The sequence below is a fragment of the Apaloderma vittatum genome, unplaced genomic scaffold (genome assembly GCF_000703405.1).
Source record: "Apaloderma vittatum isolate BGI_N311 unplaced genomic scaffold, ASM70340v1 scaffold5570, whole genome shotgun sequence".
Lineage (NCBI taxonomy): Eukaryota > Metazoa > Chordata > Aves > Trogoniformes > Trogonidae > Apaloderma > Apaloderma vittatum.
In genome coordinates, this window is record NW_009692791.1 from 19648 (window position 1) to 42009 (window position 22362).

At 38.5% G+C, this 22362-nt stretch overlaps 1 protein-coding gene across 1 annotated transcript in view; it reads right to left on the reverse strand.

Moving 5' to 3' along the window:
- The window catches only part of CPXM2 (carboxypeptidase X (M14 family), member 2), a gene marked incomplete at its 5' end in the record, with an annotated part of 48828 nt that overhangs the window by 15543 nt on the left and 10923 nt on the right, over positions 1 to 22362 (reverse strand). The window contains 3 exons of the mRNA XM_009868087.1: positions 3423 to 3511; positions 11648 to 11798; positions 12295 to 12379. Coding sequence (XP_009866389.1) covers positions 3423 to 3511; positions 11648 to 11798; positions 12295 to 12379 — 325 coding nt within the window. The remainder of the gene's footprint in view (positions 1 to 3422; positions 3512 to 11647; positions 11799 to 12294; positions 12380 to 22362) is intronic.

Genomic DNA, 22362 nt, shown 5'->3' on the forward strand with positions numbered 1-22362 from the left:
CTCTTTGCTCACATAGTGTTAATTTAGAGACAATATTGGATGATCATAAGACTGATGATTTAAAAAATGCAATAATTAGATGTGTCCAATTCCCATGCCACCATTTAGCAAATCTAAGTGGAAACACAATTCACATTGGGAAGAACATCATTAAAATTCCTCTCATAAAAGGCATCACTTTAACTTATGATCATGATACAAAGAGACCGAAAAGATGCTATTTTTGTACATTTGTTCATCTCACATGTTAGTTTTATACATATGACAATCAATTTCTTTTGTAAATGTAAACTCAACACTTGTCTAAAAAATACAGTCAGTCTTGTTCTTTTGATGTATTTTCTAGGGTTTTTTTCACTGTTATCTTAATCATCAATGTGCTGATGATTATATCCATGGAACTCTTTTTAATGTTCTGGGCAAATGTAAGTGGTATGAAATAATTTGTTGCTCCACCTGAAACATATCACTGAAGCCAGAGGACACTGTTTTACATTTTATAGTCTTTGATATAAAAGAGTCAATTACTAACTTTTTGAGACAGATAGCTTTAAATGTTCATGGTTAACCTGCTCGTAATGAACCAAAAATGCTCTCAACGGGTGTGCAACTATGGACTTCTTGCTAGAGCCTGACAGACCAAAACTTATCCCAGGTCTACTGCATGGGGATTATTAGTTTATGTCCTACTGACAAAAGGATGAAATGGATTATTATTGGATGAGTGACCATGCTTTTTTCCAATAGAGAAAATGTGCCTGCACAGGATACCAAGAACGTCAAGTTTAAGAAAGCAGTTAAAAGTGTGTTAGAAGTTCATTATTAGTGAGAAAAAAGCCACATTCAAAGTATATTCAATCAGTGGAAATATTTGTATTGGCCTCAGTAAACTCTTCATCACCTCTTTAATTGCAAGCATGTGACTACTTTCTGAGTCAAACAAAGAACTCGTCCTGAATTAGTGCCTCTGTAGCAGACCTCACTGTGGCTCTTTTCATAACAGTATGGATAGTAGTTAAATGTTTATACGTAAATACAATGCTGAAAATGAACATATTTCATATTTGCTTTTCTCATACCCATTTCCTACAGATAGTACAATAGGTCACCTGAAATGTCACATTGTTTTCTTTGCGCTTTGTACAAACTGTCAAAGACAATTGATGATAACAGCCAGTCAGGGCTTTATTAACAGCCAGCAGGGACTGTAAAACACTTCCACAATTACGTTCACTAACTGTTTGTATTTGACAGTTCCTATTTGTTTGTCACTACCAATTATTTACCCTATTAGCGTCCTGGAAAAAGACTGCATGCAGTCTTGGAGGAAGCTCCGCCAAACTGGTCTCTGAAGGTCCAGTTCCCCCATTTCATAGAAAAGCTGTATTAAATGTAGGTCTAAGTGCCATTGACTCTCAGTCAACGTCTTTCTGCAATCTCTGCAGAGATTACAGAATCATTTAGGTTGTAGAAGACCCTTAAGATCAAGTTCAACTGTTAACCCAGCACTGCCAAGATCTCTGAATCTTGTGTTCTGCTGGGAGCCAAAACAGAAAATACCTCCTCCTTGAGCCTGGAGATAGATCCTGCCAACCTGGCATTGCGTGCTGGTTTGCTGGGTACCGCTCTAGTCTTCTCTATATAAACCTGTTCGCTTGGTAACACATGCAGTGCTCTTCAAGGTTCTGTATTATCATTACTTAACATCCATAAACCCAGCTGAACCCAAAGAGCAAGACTTCAGGGGTGCTTGGAGTCTGGCTTGTCCAAAGATAGGAATCACACTCAGGTAAATAGTTTTCAAAACTCATATTCTTATTTCATAAGAAAGATATGATCTCGGTTTGTTATGTCAAAGACAAAGTTGTACTCAAATGCCCATCTCAAACTATTTCTGGGGCAATCTATCAACCATTTTAACAGATTCCTATACAGCATGAAAATGTTACATAAATATTCTGGACTGTAAGATAATCCTGACTTCTGCATACAAGATATAGAAAGTGTTCCCATTGGCTGAAAGAAGAATATTGAATTCTCTTTTAAGACCAAAAAAAATTCGGTACAATAAATTTCAATTTCCTAAAAAGAGTGTCCCATTACAATAACCTGTTACGGAGAAAATCCCTCCCCTCTCATATATACTTGAGATATTGCAATGTAATGTAATACTTTCAAAACATGGCCCAGGGAACAGCCTCTCCTCCTCCTTCTTCACTGTTTATGATAAATAACTTCAAAGAACAGCATTTTTCTAATATGGACTGAAGGGAAGTAACAAACAAAACCAACAATAATGCACAATATTCTTTTTTTTTTTTTAGTTGAAGTTAGCTCTGAAAATTGACAGTTATTATTCCATTTTACATCCAGGAAAGGAATTATGAAGTTCTAAGAATATAGTGGTATAAGACTTATTGCAACCCAACCTACAATCTTTTTTCTACCAGTAGCAGAACCCAATTAGAATCCAATGAGCTCTAAGTCAATTAGCTGTTTTGACACAGAGAAAGGGAGAAATTGGGAGGGCATAAAGACCGTTCACAATAGACTAGCTTCTCAGCCACAGTCACAAATTTTCTGCTTTTATGGAAGGTGAAAAAATATTCTGTTTAAAGGCTATTTTTTCTGGTTTTTTTCTAACCTGACCAACATGTCTTTCTACAATGAGAATCTAAAATACACTTTATTTTATTGTTCTTGACAGTAATTATGCCAATTGAGTTCCTACTTGTCTAATCTTTGTGCTCAGAAATATAGGCCATGAAATGTCTACCAAAATAAACGTGTGACTCAGTACACAACTGCTCAATAAAAATGAATGGTGATTCATACATTATAAATACACTGAAAATTCAGCACACAGCAAATGATTCACACAATTCAAGTCCAAACATATTATCTTTGGAGTTAAGAGAAAGCAAGCAGAAATATTTCTTTAGGACAACCCACACCTATGCCTGTGGTGTGTGGGATTAAAAACAATGACAAAAACACAACATTTGAAGCCTATTTGAAGTTAAAGGAATAAGCTTAACAAGGACTTAAACTTATGTTAACAGATTTTTTTTCCTTTTTTTTTTTTGTGAGTTTCTGCCGATTTTCACAAGTGTGAGTGAGTACAGAATTGGACACCGTATAGTTAATTCTGATTACCCGAAACCACTGAAATACAGGAGAATTCAGTTGGTTAAGTAAGGATCAAGTCCACTACTCAACACACATGGAACGAAAAATAAGACTTTGGGATTTTAATAGATTGCTGGTTTAATAGATTAGAAGTGAAAAAATATTTTAAAAATGAATTTCAGACACCATTTAATAATACTTTTAACAGGTAGAATTCAGACTCCACAAGAGCTCAAAAGCTTGTACTCAACCACCCTCCATCCAAGAGGCCACACTTCAGTCTCTTTGCCTACCTGCCTCATTTCCTTGTAGTTGTGATGCTTAAAGTCCAGATTATCTGTGGTTGTCATTTCATTTCTCCTGTGGTAATAATTATTTGGGTCTGAGAAAAGAAATAAAAGAATTTTCATGTGCTCATGCATTTCAGATATAAAGATGCTTAGCCATAATGCACTCAAAGAAGATGGGAATCTGAGTTCCGCTATCTTATGTGCATGTTAAAAGGTTTGTTTGCAAAATCAAAACTAAAGGAAACAACAAATTTGAAATATTTCCAATTAGTGCACAAGACAGCTTGTACAGATCTAGACGGAAGGAAGGAGGCAGAGAGCATCAGCTTGTGACAGCTACTCTGCACCAACAACTGAAGTTCAAAAGAAAAGCAAGAAGGGCATCCTTAGGCTACAGGGGAGGGCAAAAGCCACTGGAAAACAGTAAGTCAGATGCAAGTTAAAAGAGTGGAAAAAGAATCACATCAGACGAAAAAGTCCTGGTAAATGTTTTGTGTCTACTTGGTTAATTCACTGTTACAAGGAATTATCTTTTAGTTTTCTTGATGAGTATTTTCAGAGTCCATGCAGTGCTTGGAAAATACAGAAAGGATCTATTGTACATATTAAATATTCCAGATTATTTTGCTAAACATTGTTTGTGGAAGTCAGAATTTTTTGTTACTTTGAACATAGCATATTCATTTCTATAATTTACAGTTAGCGTGTTTTGAAGTATCAAAGGAAAATATGTGGATAGAACAAAAACTTTTTTCTGGACTTTCCAGCCCATTCACCCGGGAAAAAAAAAAAAACAGCCAAGATTATTAGGGCTTAGCCTTATATTTCCTGATATATGTGCTCCTAACCTAATCTGTTATGATTTACTTTTAGAGATAAACAAGTCTATTTGGAAAACATCAGATACATTTCTTAATTTTCCATATCTGATTTGCCTGGAATTTTACGCAATCATTTGTAAAACAGTGGTTGTCAAGCTGTTATGAAAAATTGTTTCCCTTTTCACAAAATCATCTTCATTTGGTTTAAAATTTTTGGAAAAAAATGCCAAATATGAAAACCTAAGTATCATCCTGTCTTATTGTGACACAGCCAAAAGACACTGTGTCCTGAGAATAAAAATTACTTTTTTAAACAGTATCGTCTAACAGTTGTGATTTTTTGGGGAGGCACAAAACCCCCATAAGTATTAATAGGAAGAATCCATAGATAATATCCTTCAGCAACAAACAATGAAATTACTGAAAACTCATAACACTTAAATGAAATTATGGAAAACTCCTAACACTTAAAACACTTATAGCTTTTTAAAGCTTCATTAAAACCTCTAAATTCTCTAGATTTTCCTCTCATAAAATTCTGAAAGTATTTGGGCTTCTTTCTTACGTGGAAGGAAAGCTAGATTTTAACTACTTCAGTTATTTTTGAAATGAAACATGCAAGTTCCATTAAGCTTCCCTGTAACATTACCTATGTCCTCTCCCACTTATTTACTCTTTATTCACATACTTCACTTCCATTGCCTAATCTACAGCAGAAATACTGGAAGTCAAACGCTGCTCTACAAATATGACTGAAAAATGTCAAAAAAATCATCTTGCCTCAACACAATGTGGTTTTGAGGAGAACTTATTCTATAACAACCCATATTTATGCATAGATGGCTGAGAAATGGAAATCATTTACAAAACCCCCAAACACTTCTAGAAAGAGACAATGTGTTTAATGCCACACAGAAGATCTTCACCATTGTAAAAATATCTCTCTGTGGCGAAATGTAAAAATAAACTTCATAAAACTGTCGGGATGTTGAAAGCTTTCACTGTCACCATGAGCCAAAATATATAGCAACTGATATTTTTTCCTAATGCTTTAATCCCATTTCTTTCAAAGTCTGGCATTTTTTCCATACATCAAACATTAATATCATGGGAATGACTGTGAATGCTGTAGAGTTGGTGGAAACTTTAAAAAAAAAAAAAGAGGTACAGGGAGAATAATTGTATCTCTAGTCCTTCCTCAAAACCAATGCCCAAGTTGACAGCTCCCTAGAGAATTAACACTCATTTTTTTGCCAGGCTCTACTGCCTGGATTACTGGATTTCTGCTGCAGCAAAAAAAACAGATCAGAAAATTAAAAGCTAAAACGTAGAAAGGCATACAAGTCTTGTGCACAGCTGGTTAGGTACACTTTTGCGGAATTTATTTTCTTTAATAAAACAGAGGATAAGAGACTAAGAAACTCAAACCACAGAAGGATTAGAAAAGAAATACACTCATTTATTCCTGGCACTACCTCAGTCTCTTTTTTTTCTGAGGAGAAAAATATCTTGCAAAAGTGTGGTCTCCCGTTTATACAGAAGAAGATATTAGGTTTTGCTAGTGCTAATCTATCTTTACATTCCCAGTGGAATTAATTAAGTTTGTGAGTAAAGGTAGCTCATCACCTTCATACTTCTGTTCTTTGTGAAGTGACTGGGAAGGTCTAAAATACCCAACTCCTTTCCAGCACGAGATCTCTGTGGATTGCCCCTAAAAAGTCCAAGAGGGGACAGATTGCTCAGCAGCCTGACATATAGAAGGGATTTTCTGTTGTATTACAGCCCTTTGCAGCATCTCAAGCAGTGGAGCCTTGATGCTTTCCAGTGGGTTTCCAGTTATTATGTTAACAACAGTCACACGTGTTGGTCTTTTATTCCTCCTTTAGTTCTCCGTGTTCCTTTAACCAGCACCAGGAAGGTATGAAGTGAGCTTTGCAAGGACTTGAAGATGGAATCAACACCCACAAAACAATATGATCAAAATGCTCTCATTTAGTAAGTAAATCTTGTATCCACTCCCAACACAGTGTGTTCATATGCTCCATTCTCAGAGAAGTCCTCCAAATGGATGAGATAATGAAGTCATTTCCAAGTGATTTAGGTAAGATTTTAATAAAAGAAAAAAGAACAGTCTGGTCTAAGTCCTTTAGACTGCTTTAAAAACCTCAACGTGTCATTTTGCAAATGACTGATGTGTTTCATTTCCATGTAATATCAGTGATTTTGAATTGTCTTCACAAAATTGAACATGTCGCAGACAGTGCGTGTGTAATCTTGAAAAAGTCTGCTGGCAGACTTATCAGGTGGTTGCAGGCCTTTTTTCCACATGATGTATTTCATGACAGTCATGAGGATTAACATCACACATTAAATCAGCAGTGAAACAATTTTCTGCAGCTATATGTGGGTTCGTTTCTATATATGTTGGTGTATACTCAAAGATTGCACAACTAATTCCACTAGAGCATAATGAATTCTAATAACGTGCAAGAGAAAAAACAAACTCTTAACCTGCAGTAGTTGCAGTAGCAGTTTTCTACCAATGTTTGATGTTTCTAGTGATTTCCTACAGTTTGATCCTATTAATTACAGTAATTCTGAGGATTGGTAATACTCCTCCAGAACAGTATACACTTCATTGTGTAAATTAAAAATGAAAGAAAACCTCTTAATGACACCCACTGCATTGTTGGGAGATGTTACACATCCATCCTGATGAACGTGGACACACATAACAGATCGCTTTTCCCAGGGAGTTCTTGTATTTGGTGCTACTTTTATTCTATCTTTTCTCAGGCAAACTTCAAAAAAGTTTTAAATTGCCCAAGATTAAATTTTAGCTTTGTAATGATAAAAGCACAGCAGAAGGACAGACTGTCACTCTGAGTAAAAACTTAACTCACGAGTAGATTGCTGAATTTATTTCTGCTGTATACACAGTCACCTATGATGCGAGATATCTGTAGAAAGTCATAGTTTTATACAAAATGAGCACACTTCTGGACTCAGCCAGGCAGCCTGGCAATAAGAGACAAGCAATAAAAACAGGACCAAACGCTGCATCCACTGCAATACACAGGACCCATTACAGAGTAGTTAAAGCTCATTTTTTATCTTGGGTTGAAAGTGATGGCATAATCATGGTACCAGTGATAGTTTCCTATATAAGAATTATTAAAAATTAAATTTTGTCACAGATTTATCCGTTAAAATAATTGCCTATTGCCTTGAACACTCTACAGCATAAATAAATGCATGAAGAGCTCAGCTAATTTTCCATCTCCTATCTCTGGGTACTTTTGATCATATGCAGTTTTTTTTTTATTATCCGTAAGTTTGAGAAAGAGCAGGCAAGGAAAGTACATCCACCCCTCTGAAGCAACTGCAAAAGACTGTGTGTGTCAGTGTACATCTATGTAAACACCAACATTTTTGGAAACTGGAAAGGGAATTAAGTTCTGGTGCTTTTGTCCTCTTTTTTCTCGGCGAGACACGGCAGCACGTATCTTCTGCTATAGGTAGGATTTTCTGGCATCTTTTCTCCACAGCTAAATGTTTTTCCCTCTGTGAAACAACAAATCACTTCTGCTGCCTGAAAGACTGTACTGACACAGCTGGATAACACAGCTTGCTTTGTAGAGCTGCTGTAATAGTCTAGAAAATGTTGTTTGTCAAAATTAGCCTACAATACACCAGAAGTGTATGTCATGAATAATATATAAGCTTTTCACTGATAAAAATTACAATTGTCTTATATAATATCAATTAGGTAATCAGTAACTTCTCTGTTCCAACTCTCTAAATAGAGTTTTCTCACTATTTGTCCAGCTTTTAGTGCACCTAGCATATCTAGCAGGTTTTATTAACAGAACCCTACCCACAGGAGTGTATCCTAGCTCTCTTTAACCATTTGCATCACATTTTGCCAGTACTGACAAGCTTTTCTAGAGTATTAATATCTTATTCAGGTTTCTTCTTTATCTGGTAATCCTTCCTTACCTTCCCTGATAAGCCCACATGATAGGAAGCTGATATAGAGTACAGATTGAATGCAAATCACTTAATTTATTCAAGGATTAATACAGACACAAACCCTAATAATAGTGTTTTAAATGACGTGAAAAAACCTCTCAGTCATGAAATATAGCTTCTTTCCTTTTTTTCTTGGTGTATTTCTCTATGCCCCGTCAGCTCATGCACTGTCACTGCTTCAGGAGGACACAGCACATGGGAGCTCTAAAACACAACCAAAACGCTCTTCGTGACAACTTTATTTCTTGTGTGTTCACACTCAGGGTGCAAATTTAATCAAAACCACAGCAGCTACTCAAGGAAACTTAGCATTGCATGACTTCACAGATTTTTGGGCTTTGGAAAGGGTAGAGGTGAGTGAACTGACAGAGCTCTACCTCTTGATCTTGACAAATTTAGAAAACTTTTATGTAGCAAGTCCCTGTCAGAAAAAAACACCCTTGATTTCGATTTGCACAGCCAATACACTGTCTGACAGTGTTATCAAAGAGGCTGGACACATGACCAATGGCCAAATCAGTCTAACCTGGAGTAAGTAAGGTGACACCAATAAAAGATGAAGACGTCCAGTTACAGGGAACTGCAAAAAAATAAGACATGTACCACAGGAAGAAAATGTGCCTGGAAAGGCCTCTGCAACCTGGGGAACAGCTTTGTTTCGAGAGCCTTGCGTGCGATGAATAAAATGAGCTAGAAGAAAGAAACATCAGTTCTTTCCAAGCTAAAAAGACGGGTCAGCAGCTTATCAAAACCTATTAGTTCTTTCAGTCCAATTACATTTTGAATAAACACACCCAATTCCCATTGTGTTTCTCAATGAATGATTCTGGTATTTTCTTTCAGGAATAAACTGAATCAGCCACTGCAGGCAATTAACTCAATAAATGACTACCAGGAAGAAACACTGATGTTGCTTCCATGCAAATCCAAGACCTGAAACAAGCTGGAACAGCACTCACAGTGGTGGAAATGCAGGGAGCACCTTCACCCACTGGTACAGCCCCATGAAGCTGAAGGGTGACATGCTAAAACCACAAAGCAGAATTTGACCCTCTGTGGGTGTACACCCAATAAAAATCTAGCATAAATAACTTCCGCACTTTAGAAAATCCCCTTTCTGAATACTGACATTATTGTTCCTAGTTCTTCATTGTGCTCTAGAACTACCTGAAAGGAGACTGCAGTGAGGTAGGGCTCAGTCTCTTCTCCCACATAACATGAGCAGTAGGACAAGAAGAAATGGCCTCAAGCTGTAGCAGAGGAGGTTTAGGTTGTACGTTAGGAAAAATTTCTTCACTGAAAGGGTTGTCAAGCACTGGAACAGGCTGCCAAGGGAAGCGATGGAGTCACCATGCCTGGAGGTGTTTAAGAGACACGTAGATGTGGCACTCAGGGCCATGGTTTAGTGGTGGACCTGGCAGTACTGGGTTGATCTTTGGACTTGACCTTAGAGGTCTTTTCCAACCTAAAAGATTATCTGATTTTAAGTAGAATCTTATGGAGTAAAAAGGGATTGTGAGAATCTCTCTACAAATTGCTCTCCAAAATGGTTTGAGTCTCATATCTATTATTCCCTGGAGACCCTCTTGCATGTCCTGTGCACCAGTAAAGGCTCAGTGCTGAAGAAAGCTAATCTTTTCTTTCAGCCTCACACCCTGTGTTATAGAGAGTGGATCCTCTGCAAATCTACATGGGAATTCGGGATAGATCACTGCTCCCTGATAGCCCACCAGTCCTTTCAAAGGCTGAAGGGCAATGCTGGCTCTGGAATTGCCCCCCAGGCTATAAGGTAAGATGGGAAACAACTCCAGAGCTGGAGTTTTCTAAACCCACGGTTGAAATGAATCAAAATCCTACTTAAAATATGAATATTCACATACATTCAAGTCCAGGATGCATCTGTTACCCACAGAAAAGAAGTTGTCTCAGTGCCACTAACTTTCACTGCTTCTTGATAACACACCTACAGACAATGTTTTATGACAATACCTGCCCCATAGTTCCTCAGAGAATTATCCTTTCCATGCCCCAAATTTGTCTGGGGTATGTGTTTTATTTCCCTCCCCTCCCCAGACTATCTAAACATCTAAAGGATAAAAAACAGGCTACCTCTGCTTGGCATGTGAAGACCCTACATGAACAGTGGACTTGGAGGCAGTAAGTCTCTGAAGAGCAGCAGGAACAGTTAAAGCAGTAATTATAGGCTCTGGAAAGGTAGTTCTCTTTCTGGCTCTATTATTTCTGAAAATACTAATCATAGTACCCTGCAACAAGAAGGGAAAACTATCCCCAAGGTGCCAGAATTCATCATCAAAGGGAAAAAAAGCAAATGGAATGTTGCAGTGGGCAACCTAGAAGGGTTTGAACAGTTTTTAAAATATCTATATACATACGTACACACATATGTAGACTCAAATCCACCCTGAGACTGTTTATAATGTGCTTAACAGAAACATGCCTTTGCCAGAATCTGCAGTATCAAATGCCCTTTTTTATTTAAAGCGGCCTTGATTAAGGGTTCACTTTGTATACACTATTATCAAAACCTTAACTGTATTTTGCACTCATACAATAAGAGAAACAGCTAACACCTGAAGCTTGTGCAAAACATCACATTGTATCTTTTCCGCAGTATTTCTGAAGGCTTTTTTCCTGAGACTTTCCAGGGATCATGTTAGATTCAATAACACTGTAAATTTGCTAGAAATTCTTTACATCTCCAACTCCCCTCCCTTCTCCCCTACAAGACAAGCACTTGTTCAGTCACAGTATTTGCCTTCAAATTAATTCAGGGAGATCTTATGGTCTGTACAATGAAATAGAATTTTTTAAAAATAATTAAAAATCAGACTATAAAATTATAATGGTTCCGGTTAGCTCAGTCAGTTGAGTGTAGTGCTAACAACGCTAAGGTCGCGGGTTCGATTCCCATTCGGTTCCCTTGTTGCCTGATCTAGTGGAGAGGTGGCGTCCCTGGTGGCAGGGAGGCTGGATTAAAATGATCTCTAAGGTCTCTTCCAGCTTAGGCCATTCTGTGATTCTTTCTCGCCTTAGAAGCTTCAGATTTCTTCACGTGATAGGTAATTCTATTGCCTCCCTAGCACATTGAGATTAATTGCCCTGCACTTCATCCCAAACAACAGAGAAAATCTTATTAGATCATTCATGCAATTTGTTTTATTAATAAAGCTGCTTATAGATACTATATGGTTGTTCTTACACTCTTCATCTATTCTCATGGATATTTTTGTTTGTTTTTGCATAACTCTACTCACTAAAGACAAGTGTTACATCAAAAGCAAGGATATCCAAAGGAAATAAAGTTTCCGAGTCTTGGCAGAGGCAATCATGTTAACATCAGCTGTTAACTCTTACCTGGCAAAGGACACCCTAATATTTCCAGTCTCATACAGATGCTACCTTCTTCGAACCAGGACCGGGGGTTGATACGGATATAACGTGCAACCAGTGGCACTGGCAACATATTGAGAACTGGGATCTCTTTCTCACTATTTCCTTCAAAGATCTATGGAGAATAAACATACAAAACAATGGCAAGATCAGTTCTTCAAAGAAGCTTTTAGCAGTTTTGGTAATAGGAACAAATAAAGTCCAGCCCCAGGTTGATTTTGGCTCAGGCCAAAACTGTTCTCCAAAGAGCACAGACCTCATCAAGCTCCTCAAAGAGAGGCAAAGGAGTCAGAGCTCCACACCCTCTCTCCAGCAAAAAGCACCTCATGGGCATGAGACGTCCCCAGGAATCAGCAGCTAATGCTAACCCTTGCATGGGCCATGCAACAAGAAACATCTCATTACAGGCAAGACCACCGCAGACACACACAGACTTATCTTATAGGATATTCTGGATTCCTCTCTGTATTACGTGATTTGCTCTTAAAATTAGTGAGATGACTGAGAGATGTTGCCTTGCAATCTAATCAGGCAAAGAAAAATTCCTCGTGTACAGCACCCCTTTTCCACCTCTGCTCATTTTTTCAGAGAGCATGTTTCGTGGTACTCACCACATCTCCAGATTCATTTCTGACAGCAGTCCATGCATGACTGTCATTGCTCACCAATACTCTGTAAGACGTCACCCAGTTACTCCTTGAAAAAGAAAAAGAGTATCTAGAGTTATTTTTTCACAACTTAGAATGACTGCAAATTGCGTTTACTGTAATTAAGCTTGTAGGACTATTAGCAATGGAAGTTTCACTTGGACAAGTCATGCCATCATTTGGCTGAAAACGTGACATGCAGATCTAGATTCAACAGCTAGTCAAAAAAGCCTTGCACACAGAAGCAAAAAAACACGACAACATTCTGGGATTCCAGGAGATGAGGGATTGCTGCTGTCCTTTCCTTTTATATGCAGATTTGGGAATAAATGGCTTATCTAGAACAGATGCATACAGTGTTCAAAATCCTTACCTTTTCTACAGAACATTTGTTACTTCTGCTATTATTATCAGAGAGGACGAAAAAAAAAAAGCAATAAATCCTCTAGGAGGAGAAGTCCATGAATTTCAACCAGGAAAATTTCCATTTCTTCCAATGCAAGAACAACTGGAGCCTGCAGTCACTCTTGTATTCATTAGCAATAGATAGGAACAAAGAGACAATTCTGTGTCTGCACAGCAGAGTCCAACTGATCGGAGCACTAGGTGCACTGCTCCAATATCTAAATCAACCTTCAGCAGGCTGATCCTTCCAGTGGTTTGTTATCTGATTTACTGCAAAATCCCCAGTAATCCAAAAAAAAAAGCAAAATCATCGTTTGTACTAAATTGTGTCTTGTCTATATTCAGCTAAAGACTATGAGGAGAAATAAAATGCTGTTTCCTATATTCAGAGAGGAGTTAAAGCTATGTAGCTCTTGCGCTGCCTGGGCACTCCCCATGGTGCTATGGAGAAGGTAATGTCCTGATTCTCATATTTGTTGGCTTGAAAGGGCAATGGTAATTTCTTTTTGGTTTTGTTGGTTTTTTTCCCTAACAGCTCCTTGATTTCTCCAGTGACTTGGGAGGAGAGTTGTGGCTTGGAGATATCTTTGTACCATAAAGTCAGTCTAGGATGATTAAATTCTATTTTCATGTATATCAACTGACCATGCAGAACCAAGAGTCCTCTAGAGTAGTTTTTCTTGAACTAGAGTAGTTTTTCTTGTTCTTAGCAGTTGGATTGCTGAGAGTGAAACTGGGATAAGAGAAGCTCTTTGGACCAGAAAAAAGAATAAGGGCAATTTGTGCAGTTATGGGAGAAGCAGTAAAACATATAGATCAGAGTTTGAGAGTTCAGGGATTATTTAGAAGGACAGACACACCTAAGGAAAGCTGCCCCTTGCATTGCACCCACACAAACAAAACTGTTGGCTTTTCTTTCTTTCAAAATTAACAAATAATATTATCAAAGTACTTATGAACATATACATTCACTCCACTGTGCTTACGCCTAAAGGAACAAACTAGATTTTGCGTGTTCACAAAAAGAGAGCTCAGGCTTCTAGCGAAGACCAAAAAAAGGGGCATGGACAGAAAAAGAGCAAATTCATCAGCCACAAGATCAGCACAAGTTCACCCAGCTTCATCTCATACAGAATAATGACCTTCAAGTAATACTTTAGTCAATGTAGGGCAGCAGAAAACTTGCAACTTTAGATTTCCGTCTGTTACTTCATTTTGTGAGTAACAGGAGTCCCACTTACACAAAAGACTCAAATTGATGTCTGGACTTATGAAGAGACCTCAAACCCAAGATCAGCTAAGTGTTTAGTACGATTTAGAAAAAATACTTCTGTATGTATCTTGCTAATATCCCAAAAGTCAAAGATGTGATGATTTTGAAAAAGTGACTTGAACACACTCAGTTCTGTTTTGCACGCTAGACCAGTCCTTTGCAAACATTTCACCAGCCTTCTTCAATGACTAGACTTTGCCATTCCTATTTTAAATAAAAAAATCCTGACTTGCCAGGTTAAATGATCAAAAGAGGCAACGTCACAATCCAAATATTGCTTCTAAAGTATTACAGAACTTTTTTCACTTCAAAAGAACAAATAAGATTAGGAGGGCAAACACAACACATCCATATTCATTACTCTGCAACTGGAAAAGAAATTCAGACTATCAGAGTCATATAAAAATAAGACAATAGTGGACATTCTTCCTAACTGAGAATTTTGTAAGAAGATCATGGCATATTAAAAAAGTTTGTAAAAGAACTAGCTCATATTACTAGTATGAGAAAATGTTGCTGTTGTACTAATATCTCCAAGTTAGGACTTTTATTTACCATATTTAAAATTTTCTCACTCCCTACAAAGGTTCAAACTTCTCCCAAAGGAAAATGTACACTTATCAGTCGTGCACGTTTTCCATCTTGAGTGGCAACAAGTAACATGCTTTTAAGAGGCAGTCTGTCAATTAAAACACAAATGGGACTACATCCAGGCTTGCCTGTTAGGAAGATGAAATGCAGAACAAAACCATCATAGGTGACCAGAACCTTCTCCCACAGGCTCTAAATGCAAAACCACCACTACAGCAGAAATTCTTCGCCCTTTTACCAAAGTCGTAAGACAAACAGCCTCTGCCAATATTAAGAAGGCTGCTGCACCTTCAGATTCCCCTCAGAAATGGCATCTTCTGCCTTGAAATCCCATTCCCCATGGTGGGGAAGGAGAACTCTGCATGTATTCATGTGTTCAGAGAATCTGGAAAACTAGAAAAAGCTAATGCATAGAGCTTCTGACCACGTAGCTGAATATCTTAAAATCCCAGATATTCCTACAGATACAGATTAGGAGAAGAGCAGTCAACACACTACATCTCAAAAGCAGCAGATTTTCTACCTGTGTGTGGCACAGGAGGTTGGATGCTTCCAGGAAGATGGAAGTGTTGCACATGCTCCAATCAAGTCTGTTGGTTTGCGGTAAGCACAGAGCTTCTTGGAATTGAAGAGTTTAATATGTAAATGGACTTGGTTTATTCATGCAGACACAGAAATCTGAAGCTTTCAGGGAAATCCACCACAGAAACATGACAGCTAAAAAAAATCTTGTGCTAGAAGAAGTATTAAGGGATGTCATCCGTGTTGTCACCTGACAATAAGATCCTTCTCTTTGGGTTTGGAATTTGCAGACGTTAATTTCTGCAGCACATGATAGCAAAGCTTTTTGATTCCCCTCAGCACTGATCAATAAAGGTAAAAAAAGCTATTAAAAAAGCTATAAATCTTAGGACTTAGGATGTCCCTACTGTTGTTTTAGAGAAGCTCTTCTGAATTCACTCTACAAAATCTCCCTGGACCTACTATTATATTCCTCAGGTATCTGTTGGTTTTATAATTCAGGGCAAGTCCTATGGCAATACAGAAGTCACTGAGAGATAGTACCTTCAAAAGTATTCAAATGTTACCTCTAGTTCATCACGGTCTAGCACAAAGTACTGCTTACACGAATACCTCACGAATTTCCTGAATGCTAGAAGAGGACCATGAGATACAAACTTGACAGGAATCATTAGGATTCCGGTACTTCCCATTAACAAAACTTGTTAAAATTTACGCCAGCTTTATCTCTTCAGGAGAAACCAATCTGAAAAATCTCAGTACCCATCACCAACATTGTTCAATTCATTTCAGAGAAAGTAAATGCAGAAATCAAAATGCAATTCAAATTCACTTAATGTGGTGGGGTTTTAAAATTATTATTAATTAGTTGTTGGGGTTTTTTTCTGTAGTGCATTAGATTTAGACAAGGTATATTTGAACATCTTCCATTTTCAATGCATGGAAATGTCCAACTTGTCCCTTTCCATCAAAAAAAAAAAAGACAAGCTCAGGGATTAAGTGACTTGCCCAGGGACAAAGAGGAAAACTGAATCAAAGCAGGAATTAAAAGCAGATTTCCTACAGCCTTTTCACTTTCCTGTCCAGAGAATCATCTTTTCCTTATCTAACCACATCGTCAGGCTACTGAGCATAAAGGAAGACACAACAACTGCACCAGAACAACAAAACATCTTTCTGCTTTGCCTTCCTCAACATAATTTGTTTGTTTTTCTTTGTGTGAATTAGAGACACAGACAAATCCCAACTCAGCACAACACATGGTGAGTGTTAAATGAGAAACGGTGGAGGGGTGCCAAGCTTTCGGCTGCCCAGCCTCCAGCAGACGCGTACATCAGCTGAGACTTCTGACTATTTGGGCATGGCTTTATTTTGCTTGAACAGCATCTGCTGCATCTAATATTTTAAGGCCAAGCTTCTTAACTATGGAAAGCTGAATAAGCCACAACTGAAAGGAATCTCATACTCTTAGCCTCGTCTCTAGGATGCTTTTTCACATCGCTAAAACCCCACACGATTTGAGATAAATGAGGAAGGTTCACAGGTGCAGGTCAGCAGAACCATAGAATCATAGACTGGCCTAAGCTGGAAGGGACCTTAGAGATCATTTTAATCCAGCCTCCCTGCTGCCAGGGACGCCACCTCTCAACTAGATCAGGCAACACATGGAGACCAAACGGGAATTGAACTCGTGACCTTAGTGTTGTTAGCGCTATGCTCTACTGACTGAGCTAACTGGCTGGAATTGTTGTGGTTGGAAGGGACATTAAAGATCATCTAGTTCCAACACCCCCGCCATGGGAAGAGACACCTCCCACTAGACCAGGTTGCCCAGAGAAGAAGCTAAAACCCACAGTGACGGAGATGTTGGGGTTGAGACAAGCAAACATGGGTAGAGATCACATTAGAATTATCTGCATTATCTGTCTCCAGCTGACCATATTATCCTTCTGTTTTCATGATAATCTGATTTATTTGCATTACAAACCCCTAAAATTAATAGGGAAAAAAACCAGGCAGGCACACAAATGTATATTGTCCAATGATAAATAAACCCACAAGCCAAAGTACTTGAAATAGAGGAATTTCTATACCAAAAAAATGCTAGGCGAGCCTTAGATTAAACTGTACTCATGCAACAGAATCAGCATGCTAGCAATTAAAGGGCTTTCTGTTTGAAAAAGTAATTTGTAGTCTCATGCAATTAAATGTAAAACCATTAATATTAATATTCTATGATAATATTTATGCTGATAAAATTTTAAATCACCCACTGCCCAATAGTTTCAGAAACAAGCCAAGTCAAAAAAACACTCAAGCTAACCACAGGTAGCCCAGCAAGTTTTACAAACTAATTACAGTAAGTATGATTTAAGAGATGGAGCTTGACTAGCAAGCAAGGGTATTTTTTTTAATAATTGAAATCTTTGAATGTTTAATTTTTAAAATTGCTTCTAGCTGACTTAAATGAATCTACTGCTGTGAAATCTGGCTCTTTGGAGGCCCCATGAAGAAAAGCTCAGGGCCAGAATTTCACTTGCTCAGAACGAATTAAGCACGGATGTTTCAAAGCTCTCCTCTCAGTGAGGAGGAGTTGGGGCTGCAAAAAGCATTTCCCAACCAACAGCTGCCACTTCTAGCCAGGTTCTGACAAGATTTTCAGAAGAGCCCAGTGCCAGCTGTGGGTGTTTCCTTTTGCTGTTGCATGTTCAAGTGGTAACACTTGATGGTGCCAGGCCTTCTGTGTGGGGTCAAAAGACATCTCCTGCCCCAAAGATTTTCTGGTCTTAACACTCATCACTTCAGGCCACTCTTTGCAAAGAGATCTGCAAGTGTTTGAAATTCCTCCTACACCAGACTTTCCCCTTTCATATCTTCTGTATCTGCTAAAGAGAACCAAGCTCTGATTCCTTTTCTTCTAAACCTCCTTTTGTGACATTTTTATTTTTCCATTCTTCTTTGTGCCTGTCACACCTTTGAAAGTCAGTAACCTATTTGAGGAGAAAAATCTGAACTATATTGGCACTGCCTCACTATGTCTTTTTGTCTCCTTCCCGTGAATATTAAAGCAGTGGAAAATGAAAAGCTCTGACAGAAACTAGAAAATGCTGCCATTTGCATGCACAGCTGTGAGCGTATTTCAAGCGGGGCTGAAGGGGCTCAGGTCAAAGTGCACACAAAGATGTGGCCAAGTGCTGCTTGGTGTGGGCAGGATGGATGATGCCTTGAAAGAGCTGCACAGGACGTGGGTGGAGGGGGAAGATTCTGATCACAGAATCCTTTAGGTTGGAAAAGACTTTTAAGGCCATTGAGTCCAATCGTTAAGAAAGTACTGCCAGGTCCACTACTAAACCATGTCCCTAAGCACCACATCTACATGTTTTTTAACCAACTCTAGGGACGGTGACTCCACCACTTCCCAGGGCAGCCTGTTCCAGTGCTTAACAACCTTTTTCATGAAGAAGTTTTTCCTAATATCCAACTGAAACCTCTCCTGTTTCTTCTTCAGGCCATTTCTTCCTGTCTTATCACTTTTTGCTTGGGGGAAGAGACTGACCTCCACCACACAACAACCTCCTTTCAGGTAGTTCTAGAGAGTGCTAAGGTCTCTCCTCATCAGATTTGTTCTCCAGACCCTTCATTAGCTTCATTGCCCTTCTTTGGAAACGCTCCAGCACCTCAACATCCTTCTTGTCATGAAGGTCCCAAAACTAAACACAGGATTTGAGGTGCATCCTCACTAGTGCCAAGTACAGAGTGATGATCACTGCTAGCCACGCTATTTCTGATGTTCCCTAGATAATCACACCCCTTCCCAATCATTCTCATTGTAACAAGTCATAACACACTTGGAAAACATACAAATTAACAACAGCAAGTAATGGATTGCAGCAGATGCCTGTATTCATTTGATGTTTCACTCTCCTAAAGGCTTTGACTCATTTGATTTCGAACTGTCCATGGGGAGGGTGGTGACCTACTCCCTCCCAGTGCTGCACAGTGATTCAACAGATCCTTGACAAGAGTCATAACTGGAGCAAGAGCACCATGACAAATTATACCTGCAACAGAACATCATCAGTTTTCACTTTTTTCTTTGGTCGAAACTATGAAATTATAAATACATTTCTGGTTGTGCTGTCAGAACTTCACCTACACGGGATCATCTGAGCTGGTCACAAGTCCAGGTCCTCAGCACCAGGAGTGGATGGTGAGTGTTCATCAGCAGTGATGAACGTTGTACCAAACCCTGTGTGGGGCACAAGAATTGAGGTAGCAGATGAACGTGTCACAGGGATTCAATTCAGGCAAATAGGTGGAAAGCACTGGAGGCTGAAGCTGCCAAAGGCTGACTCCATGCTGCTGCAAATGAAAGCCCATGAGATGGCTCCACCAAGCCAGAATTAATGGAAAATATAACTTATTAAGAAAACCAACCATAAACACTAGTATAATACGTAACATTAATACATCAAGGGAGGTTTTCCTCCACTGAATTCAGCTTGGTTAATAACTCCCATCAACGTAATTCATATTATTTCACTGGATTTGGAACAATTCACTCCATGAGAATCTGACTTTGGAGAAGCTCTAATAATTTTTGCAGTCCTGTCACCCAGTCAGGACAAATAACAGCTTGCACTAATTTAATGCACCATAACAATTCAAGTCAGGACCCAGAAGCTGCTTATATTTTATTATATAATTTGAATAAAACACCGAGACATTTTTATTGCATTTGCTGAAGTTTTATCAGGGTGTGTTTTAACAGCCTCTACGTGGGGATAAGAGGAACTGCTCTGTAAGTCAATGCCAGCTATGCCTCTTGTTATTGCCAGCTGGACAGGATTGAGTTTATTCTACTATGTTTTCAAAAACAGCGTTACATTGCTGTAGTATTTTGCCCCTTCTTCATGTGTACACTGCAAAATTCTGTTTTCTTAGGTATCTGCAGCAACAACTCAAATACCTATGAGTAAGCACTACTCTGTCCTGAACGTTAAAGTAGCTACCCTGAAAGGACTACCACTAATATTGAAGATGTTCACACGATTATCTCTTCATGAAACCAACCTCACTACCGAGACCTTGGTTTTACTAACATAAAAGGCTGAGAAACCAGGGAAGAAACAAGGATTTTAATCATTTGCAAGCAAGAAAGTTTATCACCTTGCAGTTCTCACATACAGACCATCCATAAAGGCAAATCTCAGCTCCTGAGGAACTGCCAGTGAATGCAGCAATAAATTAAATTTTGGGGCAGCACATTCATTTTGTGACTAAAGAACAAAATGCTGTACCACCAAAATTAGAAGCAAGTAAATTGCACTGACCTAAATTTATCCTCAGCTATATTATTGGAAGGTATCCAGCTTGCTATAGACCTACAATTCCCTTGAGATGGTTTGTCAAAAAGGATGCTGCGGGATCATGAAGTATTACTCTGCACATACAGAAGGCTGAGGATGAGGGTGTACTATAAAAAAAAATGCAAAATTATTCCCCTGTTCAATTACAAATATCTTGCCTTTAGCAAAAGGCAGACACAAAATCAAATCTTCTGGATAGTTGTAATTTGCTGTCCCTAGGAGGAGCACAAGGAAATCAAACAAGGGACACAGTAGGGAGCATGTAATGCTCTAGCTTCTAGTTAAAACACAGCTTCAACAGTGATGAACAGAAGCAACCAGTTTAAAAGTGTGTCAGTTTAGAAGCAAGCAATACGTCTAAGTCATTGTAATTGTTCCTTCCAGCCAGTAAGCCCATCAATTTGTTGTCTCCTCTAACCTCCTAACCTTTTAAGTGCTGTTGAAGGTTTGCAAGACATGTAGACTAACCTCTACTGAAATCAGGCTTTGAAAACTTCCCCCACCTTTAGTTTTTCTTCTTAAATACAAATATCTCACATAAAAGTAGAAAAATCTTCAATATTTTCATGAAGCTGAATGGACTTAAAAATATATATTTTGAATTAAGTCCATTTTGATTATTTTTCCTTAAAATTTTCAGAATTTTGCTTTGGAATTTCAGCGTTCTGCACAGATTTCTTCATTTCTGCGTCTTCTTATTGTCATTTTGTTATTTCATGATGTGTGGTGATAATGCATAATTTCACATGGTTGAAATGGTAATTTTAAGAAAATGCATCAAGTCACAAATACTTCTCATTCACTGAAACGTTGCATCCTCTTCTAAAAAAAACAAAACACCCTCCACAACTGTCTCAAGCTTTATATTACAATCAGTACACACTGGCTGTTTAGACCTGTGGGTTTTCTCTTGATACCAAAGGTGATGCTGAGCTATCAAAAGCTATTCTGGGTTGTGGGAAACATGTTTCCCGTGTTTTTTAGCTTCCTGCCAAACTGCTAAGAGTGATTAATGCTTTCTTTGCCTCTGTCAAGAGAGCACATATTTTAAACTATCACATCATTTCTTCAAAAATATGGCACAATTCCACAATGTTGCTTCCAGTGTCCTACTCAGTCTTGAGCAGTTGGGTCATAAAACTCAAAGATGCATTGGCAGCAGTATAAAGAATCACGTACTCTGTTTCTCCCCCAAATATTCAGCCATAAACCCTCTTGTAGCCCAGCTATGTCACCACGCACCTCTCAGAGGAGATGTCACACGCCTTTCCAAAAGGTCACATCGCTTGCACAACCTTCCCTAGCCCAAGAAGAGAAACAAACAAGCTCTCCAAAGAGATGTCTCTGGTGTCTATCGACCATATTCAGAAAGTAGTGTGGTAGCTGCCCAGAGGCACTGATACAAATGTCTTCCGTTCCTACAAAGAAACTGATATTCTGCCCAAGGTGTCAGCTTTTATTTGTATCAACCTACACTTTGTGGCACTTCAAGTTTCAGGTATCTTCAGTGTAAACATCAAAAAGAAATCCCGGTTCTTGCACCTGAGCCCCGCTTTATCTGTCGAATTCAACGCCTGCAGTTCTTCTGGATAATCTATGTAGAATTTGCCATTTAGGATGGTAAAAGAGTGCTTTGCCATGACTGCAGGTTTCCCTAAGATGACTGACATGCCTGAACAGCAACAGCCCCTGAGCCTACATGCTTGCTTTGACTGGCAAAGGAATGGACTCCTCAAATTCAGGACTTTTTACTTAAAGCCCACTTTTGCTTGTTACAGGAGTTAAAAAAAAAAAAAAAAAGAAAAAAAGAAAAAAAGAAAAAAAAGCAGAAAAATTTGATTCCATATGACTGTCATGGAATTCACAGCCAGG